Raw genomic sequence first — 18,645 nt, forward strand, 5'->3', positions numbered from 1 at the left:
CCATGCAGCCCACAGGGGCATTTATCCCAGACTCATAAATTCTTCCATTCCCACAAAAATCTGTACAGGAGTGTTCATAATGGCTTTATTCTCAAACTGCATAAAACCCAGGTGTCTTTCACAGGGCAATAATTACATAAACTGTAGTATATCCACAGCAAGAAACACTGGAAAACAACAAGGCACCATCTACTGATATGTGCGGTAACTTAGATAATAATGCTGAGTGGAAAAACCGGCTCCAAAAGATCACAATATGGACAATTCCACTTACATAGCATTCTTGAAATGATAAAAATGATTGAAACTCAAACAGATTAGTGGTCCAGGATTCAGGGAGAGAGGGTGAGGCAGGAGGAAAGCAGTAGTGGCGATAAAAGAGCAATAGTGGCAATAAAAGGGTTTGTGAATGTGAATGGTTTGTGTCACCACCCTATCAACATCAGTTTGCTGGCTGTGACATGGCACCAGTTTTGCAAGATTTCAGCACTTGTAGAAACTGGTTAAGGGGTACATAGGACCCGCTCAGCTGATTTCTTTTAACAGTAGATAAATCTAAGATCATTTCAAAATACTGTTGAATTCAGAGGGAAAGAAATTCTAAAGGATGTGGTTTTCTGGGATTGCAGGGATGGGGAGTTAGTGTTGAACAAGTACAGAGTTCTTGTTCTGCCAAGTGAAGTATTCTGGAGGTGGAGGGCATGGAAGGTGGCACTATAATGTGAATATGCTTAATGCAACTAAAATGTGCACTCAACACAGGTTAAAATGGTCAGTTTTATGTTGTATGCATTTTATCAATTTACTTTTTTCCTCCAAAAGAGGAGAGGAGGATCGTCTTCCAAACACTTTCCATTGTATACAGAATTCCTTCCCTCTATATAAAGAACAAAATCCATATTCCTTCTCATTGTATACAGAATCAAATTCAGATACCTTTACAGTTTCTGAAGTCTACAGAACCTTGAGCTGCCTCTCTGTCCACCTGTCTGTCCCTTTCTCACAATACATCTCTGACCTTACCACAGACTCTTCAGTTTAGCAAAACCATCAAACTCTTTCCTGCCCCTTTACCTACAATTTTCACCCTTTGCATCTGTGCATGGTTGGCTGTCCTCAGCTTTAGATTTTACCTTGAGAAGGAAGCACAGTGTAAAGAACAAGTATGGACTTGGGACACCAAGAGTGCTCACACTGCCTGGCTATTGACGTCTCTAAGCCTTTCTTCTCACTAATAAAGCAATATCCGCTCATTGGGCTGCTGTGAGGATTAAATAAATCATTATATACAAAAAACCTCCTGGGATTTAAAAATTGTTTATTATTATTTAATATCATATTGAGAATATCACAGAAATCATGTTGAGTAAATGAAGCCAGTAGCAAAGATTTCCATTCGATTTCATTTTTATGAAATTCTACAAAACATTAAAAAAAAAGTACTAATCTATGGTAGGGGACATTACCTCAGTGGAGGACAGATGGGGAAGGGGTTGTAGGGGCTCTCCAGTGGATGAGATGGGGCCTTAGTGGAGGGTGGCTGGGGATGGGCGAAGGTCTTCACTGAACAGGATAGTAACAGTGGAGGGTGGCTGGGGATGGGGCTACAGGAGGTCTCCACTGGATGGAACTGGATTTTATTCTATGTACAGAGGGAAGGATTCCGGATTGTATTCTGTATACAGTGAAGGATAGCTGGGGAAGGACTATGGGAGGTCTTCACTGGATGAGATAAGATTACTTCTGAGAGCACAGCTGCTAAATTCCATCCACCTGTGTGCATTCTGTGTGTAAACTATAATTTGAAAAAGGGGGTTTTAAATGCCATCTTACAAACAGCCTTCCTTAACCCTGAACTTAAAGGTGCCTATCCTCAGCTCTGTACTTGCTGTCCCTCGCAGTGCTTGTACACTCAGCCCCCACTTCCCACCTGAACCCACCCTGCTTATTAAGCTGTGTACACACTAGCCCTCAGTCTTTTCCACTGAAGCACTTTCAAAGCCTCTTTCTTTTCAGGCTTAGCAGCCTGAACAGCACCTTGCACTAAATGCTCAGTAAACACCTGTGGCCTGTGTGGGAGAAAGGAGAGAAAGAAGGTGAGCCTTTTAGGCTAGCACTATTTATGAATATTAATACTACTGCTGAATGAGAGCAATGCCGACATAGGCAACACCACTTCCTCATAGCTGACATGAAAACAGAGAAGCAAAGGTAGACCAAGCAATGTGCCCAAGGTTGGAGTTACAGTGGAAGCTGGCTTGGAACTTTTATCTCTTATCTTGGACCTATACTAAGTATGGCTCAGTTCACACCAAGATACACTCTATAAACACTCACAAAATGCCTATGAAACATGAACATTTTAAAAGCCCATTATTTTGTAAAGCTCAATCCACTATAAAAATGTTATTACAACCAGATCTACCTCATCAAAGCATTAAGTTGTGACTTTCAATACAAGCACTAATTTAAACAAATCTTTTTTGGAGCAATTGCAACAGGATGGTAATAAGTTAATGGAGGCTTCTAAGTCACTTGGGATGCTGTTTACTGCCCACACCTCACAGTCCATAGCCTATGGGCAAGCCGTCCATTGCCAAGCTCGCTGCAGCTTTGAAATATTTAATCTGTCAACTTATTACAACTTGCATATTCTATGTACAGGAACACTTGTGCTCCCACATTACTGTCAGATGGGCTGCAGGATGCAATTTGGGCACACAAAAAAAACTGCAATTAAGCAAAAGAATGGCACCATACAGACCAAGTTTTTGCGTCCTAATCTGATAACTGCTGGCATAAATTACCTCCTGGAGGTAAGAAAAATACTGCAAGGCATCAAGATTCTCGTTTCATAATTTGAGAAATGAAAAGGAACAAAGAAAATATATTTGAGCCAAAATAGCACACAAGAATTTTATTTTCAAATTAGACCATATTTGTAAGACAAAGCTATGCTCATCTTTTGATATGCAAAGATAGCAAATTAACTGTTTGAAATCAGAAAACCCAGAAAAATAAACAGGCAGTCTTTCCTCTTCTGAAATAAATAAAACCCATAATTATCTATTCAAAATTCCCAATATAACTTATCCTCAATTCTTTCAAAATATAATTTGCCCTTCCAAGATATTTTTCTGTGTCAACAGCCTTCTCCTCTTGAGATCTTTTGCTCTTCCGGAGTTCCTGTTCAGCCAAGGAGTTTCACATTGATTTCTGACTCAGTCCATTCACTCATGCAGCACATCAGTTCTGTGACCCATCAGGTCACACAGCTAAGACATTTAGGTGGCCAACGGCCATGGGAAAGAGTTAGTATGAGCAGAAGACTATGTGAGTGAATGAACGGACAGGACCTGATCACTTAACTCACGATAGAACAATCAGGATTCTAAGACCTATAAAGTTTCTTATTTTGTCTCTTGACAAAGTCCTAAGTCTTAGGATATTGGTGTTAAAGAGTCCAAGCATTACAAAGAGCACTGCAAAGAGGTGTCACAAAGAATTCAGTGACCTCTACTGCATACCTAACACAAGGAATGGTTATCCTTTCTCCTCCCAGAGGGGAGTACAAACAGCTGGGGAGAGCAAGACCACTGTCCCCTGGAAGGTACAGGTCACAGACACAGGACATGACTCACAATGTGTATTCAGGCACATGCCAGTAATAGGGTATAGGCAGTAGACTGCCCTTTTCCTTTTGGCCTGTCTTCCTACCTGTATTAGTTCTTTGTTGCTTCACCAATCTTAATTCCCCTCTGTCATGTACCCTAACCCTTCCCTAAGTTCCAGAAATTAGAACCTTGATTCTCTGGAAGGCCCTGTTCATTTTCACCCTGATGCCTATACCATGGATGTAACCCTGGTTACTGCTGAATCCTCTCCCGCAGGGTTGTTTCTGTTATTTTCTTTTTTTTTTTTTTTTTTGGCCAGTCCTGGGCCTTGGACTCAGGGCCTGAGCACTGTCCCTGGCTTCTTCCCGCTCAAGGCTAGCACTCTGCCACTTGAGCCACAGCGCCGCTTCTGGCCGTTTTCTGTATATGTGGTGCTGGGGAATCGAACCTAGGGCCTCGTGTATCCGAGGCAGGCACTCTTGCCACTAGGCTATATCCCCAGCCCTGTTTCTGTTATTTTCCATGACAAAATTTCGTTTTTGCAAAAGACAACCAAAGTCAACTTCTGTGACTAGCAGACAAAAGACAGAATGGGAGAATTTGGGCTTGGCCTATTGGTTCATATCTTTTGTAAGTTTATAAAGAGCTAATCACATTAAAGCATACCAAGTTTCACCTAGACCTCTTCATTCACCTTGAGTCTAATACATGACTTATCTAATCATTGTCTCTTCTTGGCTATGAAACACACATCTCAATCTTGTCCCAAACAAACTGCAGACACTGCTACTAAACCACCTTTAATTTATACCAACTTACTTCTCCCAAAATTGCTCATTCAGGAAATAGTAACTCCTGAGTGAGCAAATAGTTGGTCAGATCAAGAAATGTTAAAAGGGGGCTAAGGAGATGGCCTAGTGGCAAGAGTGCTTGCCTCCTATACATGAAGCTCTCAGTTCAATTCCCCAGCACCACATATATGGAAAACGGCCAGAAGGGACTCTGTGGCTCAGGTGGCACAGTGCTAGCCTTGAGCGGGAAGAAGCCAGGGAAGGTGCTCAGGCCCTGAGTCCAAGGCCCAGGACTGGCCAAAAAAAAAAAAAAAAAAAAGTTAATAAAATAATGCAATATTTAAAAAAAAAAAAAGAAATGTTAAAAGTTATAAGTTAACCATGTCTTCTCTCCATTTCTCCAACCTCCAATCCAAAAGGAATTCTAATTGATTCTACTTTTGAACTATGTCAATTTCAAATGACTTCTAAGCACATTCAAATTAACCCATGTTATTTCAAATTCAAAGCTGGTCTTCCAAATCAATGAGAAGAAAGCCTGAAGCAGTATATGGAGAAAATGATCAAAAACACAAAGAAAGTTCAGCAAATAAGTAGACAAGAGGAACTAGGCTGACCGGGAGAGCACAGGACTTAAGAGCTAAGCAAGCCTGGGTTTCAATGCCAGCTCCACCATTTTCCAGCTATGAGCCCCTGGGTAAGTGAGAGCTATCAAATCCAGAGATGCTAAGTGGAGCTAATTGGGTCTGCCTCAGAAGGCAATCGTTAGGATTAGAGAAGATATGTTTTCAAGTAGGTACTCAATAAATAATAGCCACTAAGATTATTAATAGGCTATTTAACTAAATTTTCAAGTTGGGAATCATTAGAGCTACTGTTTGTTGAAAATGAAAGATCATTTACTTTTAAGTCTAAAGCTCACCTGTTAAAGGTCACAAGATAATATTAAAAAATGAGGGGAAAGGAGATGAAGTTTTTCAGCCATATGACAAGGAGCCACCTGTCCTGTTGTGTAAGGGAATGAGCCTTACACAGGAGGCAGGAACAGGCACTTGACCCATGTGTTACACTTTGGTACACATTCTGGACTTGAAAGGCAACTCTGGTGGTGCAGAGCAGACCTAATGCGTGTGACATTTGCCTGCAGCCATCTGGGCTGAGTAGTGCAGAAATGCCCTTTTGTGTCCAGTCAAACTTTCTCAGGAGTAGAAAGCAATATATCTTTGAATGACATAGAAACTGGTAGCAAAAACCATGCAGTTACTGATTTATGAGATCTTGTACAGCAGGTACTTAATAAATGTGGTGTGATGATGAGGTGGAAAATACAAAACTAAAGGGCCTTGCAAAAGTGTAAATATCCATAATCAGCCTTTCATCTCTTAAAAAAAAAAGGTATACCACCACATTATTTCACTGAGCTTACAGATTTATCAATAGCTTCATGGTTGTAAGCAGACCATTTGTTTGATGGGATACTACATTAAAACTCTAATAGCATCTTTACTTTATTAGCTCATTAGGAATTAAACAGTCTTTGGCATGAATTTGCAAGTTTAAAAAAGCTTATGAAGTTATTTTGTTAGAGAAATTAAGAGTTATTTCATTGTAAAGCCTTTCGTGCTTCTTGAATAAATGTCTCATGAACCACAATTCAACAAATGACTCAACATACACTTATTTGATATCAAGTTAAAATAATGCTTCCATCGTGAGTTTTGCTGGCATGAGATTAGAGCTCTGGAGTTTGAGAAGAAGCCTTGTTCAATCTACTTCCTAATCCCTGGCACCAATCCCCTCCCCACAACATTCATTCCATTTTCACCCATCACACTGCCCTCAACAGGGAGCCTTCCAGAGCATCTGAGTCATAGCTGCCTCTGCTCAGACTAATAACATCCAAAAGGAATGAGATATCGATCCTTCATTTTTGTTTCACCCAAACTCAAGAGGTTTCTGTTATGCTATGTATCAATATAAAGGTGAATATCAAAGTGACTTCTAACAAAATGTAGGAAAAAGGATAGCAGCCACTGCATTTTCTAAAGTAACTGGTATTTCTACTAGAGATTTGACACATAGCTTTTACATGCATTTCCATTTTTTCTCTTGTTTCAAGTAACTAAAAAAATGTGCTAAATAAGCTTATGAAGAGTCTAGGTCAAGCAAGGTTCAGTTGCCAGGATAGAAGATGCAGACACTGTTTTACAGGAGAGAGTTGTGGATGCTTGGGCAGGGTAGGGAGTGAGTTTATGTTCCAGGTACTTTCATGATTCCACTGGCAATTGATTCAGCAAACTGCCTTATACATCCTGTTTAAAAAATCATTTTCCTTCTAGAAATTTTTATCTAAGTGTAACTAGCCACTTGGCAGCAAAAATATTTGACTTCTATTCTCAATATATAGCATCTCAGGATTCTTTGGAATTTCTCATCCTTGAAAACTTTATATTTGGAATACTGCCTTTAAATTACATTGCAATATGCCCAGTTATGACATATAGACCAAATTTTTTTTTACGTACTTCAAGCTCCAAATGAAGAAAGCCTGTCTGGCATTAGGCAAGTATTTTGAATGCAGAATAGACAAAACCACCTGGAAATATTGCTCAACCAATCACAAAGCAACCACTTGGCAATGGATAGGTGAACTGCTTATTAAACAAGAAGAAATAAAACTGTCATGGTAGGATGACAGAATCAGAGAGAAATAAGCAGTAATTACTGCTTTGTCATCAGAGTAAGTCGTATCAAACCTGACTCAGTAAGAACAGGGGTAAAAGCCCACTGTTGTACAAATAAATAGCACCCTTCCTAAAGATCAGGTTAAACACAATTCAGATGTCTACAACAGCTAAAAATGCAGACTTAAACAAAAAGTAAGAATGGACATGAAAGGGCACAGTACAAAAGATGCCTTAGGTTCAGTGGGTGCATCATACTGAGAAAAGAACACCGCCACTTAGTTAAGCAGCTTCAAAATGACCAAGCCAGTCTCAAAATAGCTGTTTGTTAAGGATAAAGGAAGACTCCTAGACTTGGTTATTCTTTGCAAATCACTGGTAACCTTAATTGGCTCACTTACTATGCAAGTGGTGCAGGCAGGCGTAATTAATTGTATCTGAAGCTTTAAGGTTTGGAGCAACTTACATCCTGTTGCTTGGAATAATCTTGTGGCCTTCTCTAAACCAAGTCACTTGCGGTCTGGGGCAGCTGGAGATGGGCAGTAGGTTTAGAACAGCTGCGTGTCCTGCAGAAACCGTTTTCCTCTGGTCTGTGTCCATGAAATTTCCCATATCTGCAGAGAAAAATGAGACCTTTTAAGTTTCAGAAACAACTTTTTTTTGAGGGGAAGAAGGGTCACAGATGGAAATAACTGTATTTTGCAGTAAACTCAGCGACATCATTATACTTAACTACGCAACAAGTGAGGCTGAACAGCCGTGCTGACAAGTGCAAACCTGGCTTAGAGGTGAAGCAGGAGGCAAAGCTATGCATCCACAAACAGGCCAACAGTATGCTCAGCAGAAGAGCCACCCCACCTAACTTACTGCAGTAATACAAGGGCATGTTCTCAACCAATTGTAACGTGGAAATAAACTGCCAGAGAACATCCCAGTGCCTTGTGAAGCAGTATGTCCAGAAACTGGGCATGCATAAAATGCTTCTGGGCAACTCCCAGGTACCAAATTTCTCAAGCTACCCCATCTCCTGGCCCTTGCTCCTCATAGGTTCTCTTCTTCCTCATTTCTAGGGTGACTGTTAACCTAAAATACTGTTTGAGAACAATATTTTAAAACACAGGGGAAGCTATACAGTTCTCTTACTACCCCCATCATGTTTACTTAATTTGGAACAGTCCTTGTCCAATTGGTTAGAAACATTTAAAAAAAAAAAAGGTTATAAGGGAATGTGACTCAAGTAATAGATCACCTGCCTAGCAAAGAAAAGTAAGACCTTGAGTTCATATCCCATTATTGCCAAAAAAAAAAAGAGGAATAAAACCAATCATTGGAATGTAATCATAAAGGGCCACAATTTGAATAAGCAACTTGAAATTATGTAAAAAGTCATATTATGATTAGATATAGATGAAATGTTTACATAGAGATAGCAAAATAGTATTTTTAATGTATGTATGTTTGGTTTTCCATAAAAGAGCTCTATTATCTATGGCATCTTCATTCAAAAATATTTTAGATATAAAGTGTAAAAGACTTAAGAGAAAAATGAAACCAATGAAACAAATGAGAAAAAATGTCCATGTTACTTTAAAGTGAAGTATGTCATAAAGGGAAGAAGAAAAGAAGTGAAGAGAATCTAAGAGCTAGAGATGAAGGGTAGGAACAAGATATAAATAATTAAGCAAGAAGTTCCAACTCGATTTTGTAAATTACAGCTTAATATATGATAATAAATTCCAGGATGTGAACATATTCAAATATGACTTAGGTATTGATCTGTACTCTATTTATTATGTTTGCAGCTATTGAATAAAAGTTCTGGATTATTCTGTAGATAGACTTAGCTGATGACTTCATCATCATCACAATTCAGGAAGATTGATGCCTTCCCAGTGACTTAGAAAATATCAAATCACAGATTGTTTCAGAACATTCACCAGTCATTAGTACTTATGGTGGACCAGGAAAGTAGGCATTATTGTATAGTAATGTGAAGTTACAGGCCATAGCTGGCTTTAAAATAACAAATGGCAAATCTTGTCATTATTCAAACAGTACAACTCAATATAGGAACTCCCTTTAAGTTCAGGCCATATGAATGTATAATTTATAATTTCAGAACGTTATTTTTTGGCTTCCTTAGACACAGAGAAATATTTTGGTAGTACATTCAAAATGCAATAAGGCAGAAAAGTAAGACGAGAGATCCTCATCAATTCAGTATTTTAGGAAAAAAAGGAAAATACCTAGGCCAAGTTCTCAAGCTCCTTCCTTCCAAAGCCTACAATGAAATTCAAGCTCCCTGCATTCTGGGATTTCTTTAACAAAGAAATTACTTTAACAAAGTATCTTTCTCCAAATTAGATCTGTTCAACAAAGAATAACTCATTAGAACATTAATAACATCAAGCATATGGAACATCTATGCATATTTGTAGTTCAGTAGTTATTTTATTTTTCTAGTTTAATATTTATTATTACTTTGTTTTTGTCACTCATGGGGCTTTAACTCTGGGCCTGGGCACTGTCCCTGAGCTCTTTTGCTCAAGGCTAGTGCTTTACCATTTGAACTATAGGGCTATGTCTAGTTTTCTTGTGTTTAATTAAAGATAAGAGTCTCATAGACTTTCTTGCATGGCTGGCTTCGAACTGTGATTCTGAGATCTCAGCCTCCTGAGCAGCTAGGATTACAGGCATAAGCCACTAGGCCGTGGCTGGTTTTAGTTTTAATAACATAAATGATATAAAGAAATTTTGTGGTATTTATAACAATTATATAATGTTCTTTGAATAAATTTCACAATATCTGTAATACTTTCTTTACTTCTTTCCCTCTTTCCTAATAGTTTGTGATAAGTTTCATTTTTCTCTCATATGTGTGTACGTATATGTATTATACATACAATGTTTTTCTGTTGGGTACAGCTGATTAGGAGTTATTAAAATTTGGTATAAACAGGCTAAAGTTTTTATTTGATAAACATTTTGAATTACAATATAAAGAAGCTATGAGCAACTGGTTCATTCGCTAGAAACCACCTTACTCCTCTTTGCCTTGGAAAATTCCATTTTTTCAGATGGGAAACAGGACACCTGCCTCCATAACCCTCACCTGGCAACCATACTAGGTGTTCACTCATACCTTACCAATCCTAACAACCATTCTATTTTAACTGAACCAAAGAAGAACCCTCCCATTCCCCCTTCCCCCATTTCTACAACAGTTAAAGGTGGCTCTGACTCGCTGGATAAACTGCTGTGCTCCTTCCTTCACAATGGAAGGCCACATAATGTATACATACATGCAACTTGAACTTCAGATTTTCTCTGCAAAAGTGCTCCCATTCTGTTCCGTACCACACACTGGTAAAAGCCAGCATCAAGCTTCTGTAAAGATGGGATGATATACCTGCAAGACACCAAAAAAACAAGTGTCAATGGTTACATCAAGGACAGCGTAAGAATCTCTTCTAGTAAGTGCTCTACAAATACATTATTTTGGGTAACTTAAGATCTATTCAATTCCCCCCTAGCCAAAGCAATGAGGACCACTGTGTATTGTTCTTTAGATAAACACATTGATACCCACTTCCTCAGATAGACTTCTCTACTTATCATTGTGCCCAGGTATCTAGCATGAGTAAAGAAGATAAGACTGAATAAATTAGAAATGTTAAATAATTAAAGGTCATTATAGTTAAACTAGACCTTTCAATAAAAGCTATTTGCTTGGGCTAGGAATGTGGCTTCATGGTAGGATACTTGCCTAGCATGCATGAAGCCCTGGGCAGGATTTCTCAGTACCACATAAACAAACAAACAAAAAAAGTGGCACTGTGGCTCAAGTAGTAGAGTGCTAGCCTTGAGCAAAAGAAGCCCAGGGACAGTGCCCTGGTCCTGAGTTCAGGCCGGAGGACTGGCAAAAACAAAAAATAAACAAACCAAACCAAGAAAACTGCTTGCTTTAATTTCCACAAATAATTTTGAAGACTAACAACAGACTTCAAATCATGTGTCATGTCACTGTGTGAAAACTAGCCACTAATCTCATCTGTTAAGATGAGAGGTAGGTAGGTGTTTTTAAGCGAAGAAAGCAGGGTACCAGGATATGCCCCCCCTTTCCACCTGTGAACATCAGCTGACATAGTGCATGCAGTACCCCCCTTTCCTTTCTTCTCCACATTTGCATGGAAGAAGTTTTATTTTCTCAGGCAACAAAAAATCATTTCATTTGTAGTTCTCATTTCTGTGCCTATAAATAATCATCCTTTGCATTCCATCTTTTCTAAAATCTTTAGTATATTTTCATAATAGAAAGGGAACTTAAAGACATGGTTTCCAAGAGCAGTCCTGATGTAAGTTTACTTCTGGTTTTGTAACTTAGATGTTTTAAAACCCATAAGGCAGGTAGGATATAAAACCAACTATTTCAAGGAAAACTGCAGAGCAGGTGAGCCCAACCTTGCAAAGCTACTGGAAATAGTACACTGCTTGGTTCCAGGTTATGTTCATAATCAAATCAAGAATAAGTCTTAAGCAAGCCATGTGATCTAGGATTGATTTTCCAAATATATAAAGAACTGTAACAACTCAGGAGCAAGAAAGAAGTCTCACTTTAAAAATGTGAAGTAGCTGAATAGACAATTCTCAAAGGAAGACATAAAAGTGGCCAGCAGGTATGTAAAATGTTTCTCAGCATTACAAATTATCAAGAAAGCACAACTCAAAAACACAATCATGGGCTGGGAATATGGCTTAGTGGTAGAGTGCTTGCCTTGCATGCATAAAGCCCTGGGTTCGATTCCTGAGCACCACATAAACAGAAAAAGCCAGTAGTGCTGTGGCTCAAGTGGTAGAGTACTTGCCTTGAGTAAAACGAAGCCAGGGACAGTGCTCAGGCCCTGAGTTGAAGCCCCAGGACAGGAAACAAACAAAACAATCAAAAACACCATCATATGTCATTTCACATGTCAACATGTCAATTAACCAAAAAAAGTTAAAAGGAATAAGTGATGGCAAGCGTACAAGAAAGAGAATCTCATACCCAGTTGGTGGGATGGTAAACTAGTATAGACATTACAAAAAATGGTAATGGACATTCCTCAAAAAAAACCAAAACTGGACTACCATAAGACCCAGTGGTCTCACTTCTGAACATACATACAAAGGAATCGAAATGAGGATCCTGCAAAATACCTACACTTGCATGTTCAACAGATAAGTAAATGAAATGAGCTACATAAATCTGAGGTTATTATGTGGTCTTTAAAAAGAAGAAAACCATGCTGTTTCTAAGAACATGAATGAATGTGGAGGGTATTATGATAAGTAACAATAAGCCAGAAACAGAAGGATAATACTTTATGTTAAACACTTAAAAGGTGAACCTAAAATAGTTAAACCACAGAAACAGAGTAGAATGATGGCTTTCAGGAGCTGGTAGAAGAAAAAAAACAAGAAAGCACCAAAAAGTTTTACTTATTTAGATTTGAAAAAAAAAATTGAAAACTCCTAGAGATCAACTGTCTAGATATTCAATGTTAATAATACAATATTATGTATGTTAATATATATATTGAAAAATAAGTTTTACTTAAAAAAATCTTTGGGAAATACTAGGGATGGAACTTAGGGCCTTATACTTGCTAGATAAGCCCTCTAGCACACTAGACAACTCTAACTCTACCACTTAAGCCACACCTCTAAGTCTGGAATTTTGCTAGTTAATTGGAGATGGTCTCCACAGAACTTTTCTGTCTGAGCTGTCTTTCAACCAAAAATCCTCCAGGTCTCATCCTCATGAGTAGCGTGGATTACAGGCACTAGCCACTATGCCTATGTCTGGCTTTATGTCTTATCACACACAAAAAATCATAGTAATAAAAAAGTAAGCCAAGAAGAAATACTTGGAGGCAATAAAGAGGTTCACAGCATGGCTTGTGGTGATGGTTTGGTGGGTATGTGCTCATCTCCGAACTCCTTAAGTGTATGGATATGTACAGCTTTTTGAATGTCTGCCATATTATATGAAAGTAAGATACAGGCTCAGGGTATGGCTCAGTGGGAGAGTGCTTGCTCAGCATGCATGAGGCCCCAAGATTCATCTCAGAAGCTCAAAAAAGAAAAAGAAACATTAAAAATAAGGGCATATATATTGTAAAAGAATAAAATAGGTATCTTTGGATAAAAGAAAAGTAAGACTTAATGCCTGGATACTTTCTACATCTGGAAGATGTCTGTCATGACAAAGAAAAGGCAACTTGAACTACATGGACAATAAACTCTTTTCTAAAAAACAAACAACAACAAAAAACCTCAAAACAGCAGTGCTATCCTTAAAAATCGTGTTCTACAAATTCCAAAATCTGTTTTCTTACAAAGTATAATCAGAGAAACTTAAAAAAAAATCAGGTATGAGACAAAGTGCATGGTGCTCTTCATGTGCCCAGTTCTCAAGCATACTTAAAACCATCTATATTCAACTAATTGCTCATCTTTTTATTCAAGTATGTCCAATTAGTCATCCTGAAATGAAAGCTGAGAGGAACAATTTTTAAGAGAATAAAACATTTGGACAATACAGGTAATTCAACAATAAGCAAATATTAATCAAAGTACATTTTCCCTCTCAATAACCTTTCTTGAGACCCCGTGGCAAGATTCATAAAATCTTTTATTGTAAGAACAAATATTGTTGAGTTTTAATCTCAAGAATTAAAAAAATTCTATTCTGAGAAACAGCTCATCTCAAACAAAGTTAATTAATGAAGACAATCGAATAATACCAATCCTAACATAAAGAATCAATGCCATTTATTTAAATTACAGATCACTAATGGAGGGTTAGCAGCTTTGATGTCGACATGCTATGATTACACCAAGGAGCAGTTTGGAGATAGGGTTAAAGCAAAATCAATGACAGTTTTTAGGAAACAAATAGTACAGTCATTGTAGTATAGCTATTTTAAAAAAAAGTACAAGGACAACTTTATTATTGCCATGCAACCATATTTGTATAATTGGATTCATTCTACTTGTTTTCCTCTTTGAAGTACTCTAAGTAGATCTAAAATTCTTATGAATTTCTATAATAATCCTATGTACTAAAGCACCCCACTGAACTGCTTTCAACAACAGGGAGAAACAGACACAGAACTGAGTATTAGGCATATGCTCTTGGTGCCATCTCTCTAGTGTAATGTCTCACCAGGGGGAAAAATACACAAAAAAACCTTGCAAAGTCCTCCACCTATCTCCAAATTCTGACATAAATTATGTTCACCTAACAGATGGGAATATTGGTGGTAAGTCTATTGTTTATAAACACACATTTTTAAACAGAGAAACTTTCCTGGATCTTTACAAGAAAGGATGATAAAACTGCAGCACCATATGCTGCTAAGATGTGAGAAATGCCCACTCCTGTTTCCAATCCACATGGCAGGAATGCCTGACGCCACGCTATCAAGGCAGAATTCCTCTAGATGAACACAGTGTTTTTCAGAGCTACTTTACTTCAGGAATGATGTATTTTAAAAAAAAAGTAAGAACTCAATGATGCCAGGGATTAAATGACCACATTTGCTGTGGAGCACACTTCAGTTCTGACCTGCCACTCTGAACAAATGGGCCATTAGAACCACCCAAGAGCTTCTCTAGAAAGTACCTCAAAGACCATTTCACACCAGGAGCAATCGTCTGACTACCTGTGGAGGGAGCATTTGACATTTTTATCTAACTAGGATCTAAACCACCTCCCTTTACCAGACATTTCTCTTTTCTAGGGGTCTCTGTAGAGGCAGAGCTTCTCTCAAGTTCAAGACTGATGAGACCATATCTAGACTGACTCCATATACCTACCACAGGTTAATAATACCCAGGAACAAGGATAAACATCTTGTCTGAGAGCTGTGGTGATGGGACACAGAGGTAGTGAGGACACTGAGGCAGTGGGTGGTGGTTATGGTTGTATATAGCACTAGTGAAACACAGGCACAGGAGGGCACGGTGGAGTCATGACCAAGGCAGCAATGACCATGTCCAGAACCAATCGAGGGACTTTCTCTAGCTGTGGTGTCCAGCGTAAGTTCTTTCTGGAATTGGTTATAAGGGTGACAGTGGCTCTGGGGGATTGTCTCCTTATTCTACCCAATCTCCAAATAGGCTTATAATTATAAAGGCAACCCACTATCATTGCAACAACTTTTACAAGATAATTTTTTTTTACTGTGGTTTTACCACAGATCAAATTTATACCACAGAATGTGTTAATTAATTATTTTCTGGAAAAAAAAAGTCTCAGTGGGTGCCAGTGGCTCACACCATAATCTTATCTACTCAGGAGGCTGAGATCTGAAGATAGCAGTTCAAAGATATCCCAGGTGAAAAGGCCATTAGACACTTATCTTCAATTAATCACCAAGAAGCTGGAAATGGAGGTGTGCTCTAAGTGGTAGAGTGCAGGTCTTGTGGAAATAGCTAAAGGATAGTGACAAGGGCCTGAGTTCAAGTCCCAGTACCCTCACAAAGACCAAACAAAAAACTAAAAACCTCCTGATAAAGCATTCAGCATCACTATGTGATAAAGATCTCCCCAAACTAGAATAACTGAGACTACTATAAGAAATTTTCCTCAGCAGGAAGCACCAGAATTTTAGGAAATGTCTGACAATAGCTGTTCACTATAGAATAGTCAGTACTAAACTTTTCTTTCCAAGAACAGTTAGAGAACAATGACTAAGAATACTCATCAAAGTAACAAAAACACATCTTCACAACAAAAGGAAAATCTACTTTTCTCTTGGGTTGGCCCATAATTTATGAGCAACAATTTTCATATCCATTAAGATCAGGTGTGAGGGTGTCCCTTTCAATGGTAATATCCAGTTTGTGACCCTTAATTAAGTCTACTAGCTATTACTATGATTTTTATTCTAGTAGAAAAATATCTATTTTGCATGAAAATAAACAACTAGGTTTGATAATAAGCTTTTGTATCTTGGCCCAGAATCTGTTTCTATCCTTAAAATAAAAAAAAAGGTTAAGGAATGAATACTCTATATCACTTACATTTTTCATTGAACCATCTTTTTCTTTTATGAGTGAGACAATCATTTTATCTCCAATTTTTATAAATTTCCTATCTGCAATTCTAAAGCACAACAATCTAAAGAAAACTGAATTTATAGCTTGATTTTTCCTTAGGCAAAATAGTGAAATGAAAAATTCAGACTGAAATTTGATACTAAATAGATACACAGCTTTGAAGGTGTGTTTAGCTCACTGATAGGTCACAGGCATTGGGGACTGAAGGTTATGTTCTTTCCAAAGAGTTCAAGTCATCAATGTGAAGTTCAAATAAACAAATCAATACAGAGAAAAGAAGCCATCCAATGGAACTCTGTATCTGCAGAAGCTATTTAACCTGTATCTTATCTATTTCAAAATTTATCTTGAATATTGTGGGGACCAGCTCAGGCTTACAGATTTTGCAACAGTTCTTTCAGGATTATAAATTTGGGGAACATAAACCAGCAGAGATGCCAATTTTCCACAATGATACTGTACCATGAATAACTACATTTCCATTTTTACAAGATTTATTATTATTATTATTGTGATACTAGGGTTTGAACTCAGGGCCTCACTCTCTTTCGGCTTGATGCTTGGCTGGCATTCTAGAACTCCAGTCCAATATTTTTGCTGATTATTCAGTCCAGGCTGGTTTCTAATCTTGATCCTCCAGATACCAGACTCACAAGTAGCTAGGATTTGAAGCATAAGCCTGTGGTGCTTAGTTTCAATATTATCTTATTATATATAAAGCAACCCAAAGCTCAAATGTTTCAGTTGACTATTCCTTAGTCTTTCTGTGGGGGGCTTAGGTTTACATTAGCCATGTTTGGGACAGTATTCATTCTTCATCTCTTTCTGCTTTTCCTATCAAAGTGGGGGAAGAGGTGAACTCCTTATTTAGTGAAGCATGGACATGTGCCTGGAGTCAGTCTGTGAAATCTAGCATTGTTAGAATTAAATGCTCACAAGTCAGTAAGAATGGAACATACTTTGGAAAGAGGGCATTATTTTAAATAAAAAAATCTATTATTCTATCTGAAGGATTGACCCCCACACTATTGTCCCAGGGGCATACAGACACCAGGCAAAGCCTCAGGTATGTGTGAACCTGCTGTATATCAAATACAGGCAGGACAATTCACCTAGGCCCAGCTGTGAACAGTCCATTGCGTGCCCAAGGAAAGGCCACCTACTTCTTAGACCTAATGGAGCTTTCAATAACCTCTGCCTCCTTTCTCAGACCCCTTTATAAGCCTGGTCACAAATTTATCGCCTCCCACAACCTCCAAACCTGTGGGAAGGTCTGTGTCCCTTGCTGTTCCTCAATAAGCAGTGCTCGCCTATTGAGGATCTAATCCCGCTGATTCCATTTCCATTTTCCTCCATTTTCCTAACACTATCTCTGATGATGTAATTCTTTTAATGCCAGATTCTTGATGGGCATAAAAAATACAGACCATTATACTGGAGAAGTGGCTCAAGTGGTACAATACCAGCTGTGAACAAGAAAACCAAGCAAAAGAGCAAGATCTTGAATTCAAGCCCCAGTGTTGACACCAAAAACTAGAGATCATTGTATCAATGAATAAATTATGAAGGCAAATGTAACTTTTTACACATTTAAAAACATCCAGAACATAATATAGTGGTGAAAAGGACTAAACTGTAAGTGTTATGAGTGAACTAGAAATATAAATACAACTCGTTTCATTTGGAAGTACTTGCAACAATAAATCATGCTTGATTTGTTTGTTCTTTACTTAGATTCCACAACCACCCCAAGACAAAAGACCCAAGAGTGATTAATTTTCCAAATCCAAGTCCTCTCCAATAAGAACTTTAAACTGCCTGATGCTAATTCTTCCTTCCAGTTCTCCAGAAACAATCACACCCCCTATGATTTCAGGGAGTTGAAAAGGCAGTTTCAGCAAAGCCAAAACAAGCAATAAAAAACAACAACAAGTAATCTACAACTTTATGGGAAATATGCAGACAGGAGGCCATATTTCATTAATGTCAAATACATATATCAAGTTCATATTAGATAATCCTTACATGTCCACTTTGGTTTCTTCAACCTGGAGTAATAGAATGATAATACTTTACCCACTCCTAATTTCTCAAGTTTATTTACTTTATAAATAAAATAAATACAATAAACACTGACAATAACACAATGTATCTGTCCTTTTGACTAAAGACTAAAGTCTTAAATTTACAAAAAAAAAAAAAAAGAAGGATTGACTGGGCTACCTCAGCATACATTTCTGCCACATTCTTAAGTAGCAAAAAAGAAAAAAAAACTTTCCTCTTCTGCAGGATGTAAGGTTTATCAGCCATTAAACTCAGACTTGTAGCTTTTCACTAGCTGTGAACCAGAACCAGCCTTCCTGTCCAATTTTGTGAAAATGCATAGTAGTAAGACTGTGCACAATGATGTTTACAAGACTGAAAGAGTTTTTCATCTAGAGTCATGGGAAA

General features: G+C 38.0%; 1 protein-coding gene across 2 annotated transcripts in view; it reads right to left on the reverse strand.

Annotated features, from left to right (window-relative positions):
- Sdk1 (sidekick cell adhesion molecule 1) overlaps window positions 1–18,645 on the reverse strand; it is a 788,311-nt gene that overhangs the window by 449,362 nt on the left and 320,304 nt on the right. For both annotated transcript variants that reach the window (XM_048330089.1, XM_048330099.1), the window contains exons 3-4: window positions 10,392–10,498; window positions 7,556–7,703 (exon numbers count right to left, since the gene is read on the reverse strand). In XM_048330089.1, the coding sequence (XP_048186046.1) occupies window positions 7,556–7,703; window positions 10,392–10,498 (255 nt within the window). The remainder of the gene's footprint in view (window positions 1–7,555; window positions 7,704–10,391; window positions 10,499–18,645) is intronic.

Source organism: Perognathus longimembris, chromosome 1 (assembly GCF_023159225.1).
Source record: "Perognathus longimembris pacificus isolate PPM17 chromosome 1, ASM2315922v1, whole genome shotgun sequence".
Classification (NCBI taxonomy): Eukaryota; Metazoa; Chordata; class Mammalia; order Rodentia; family Heteromyidae; genus Perognathus; species Perognathus longimembris.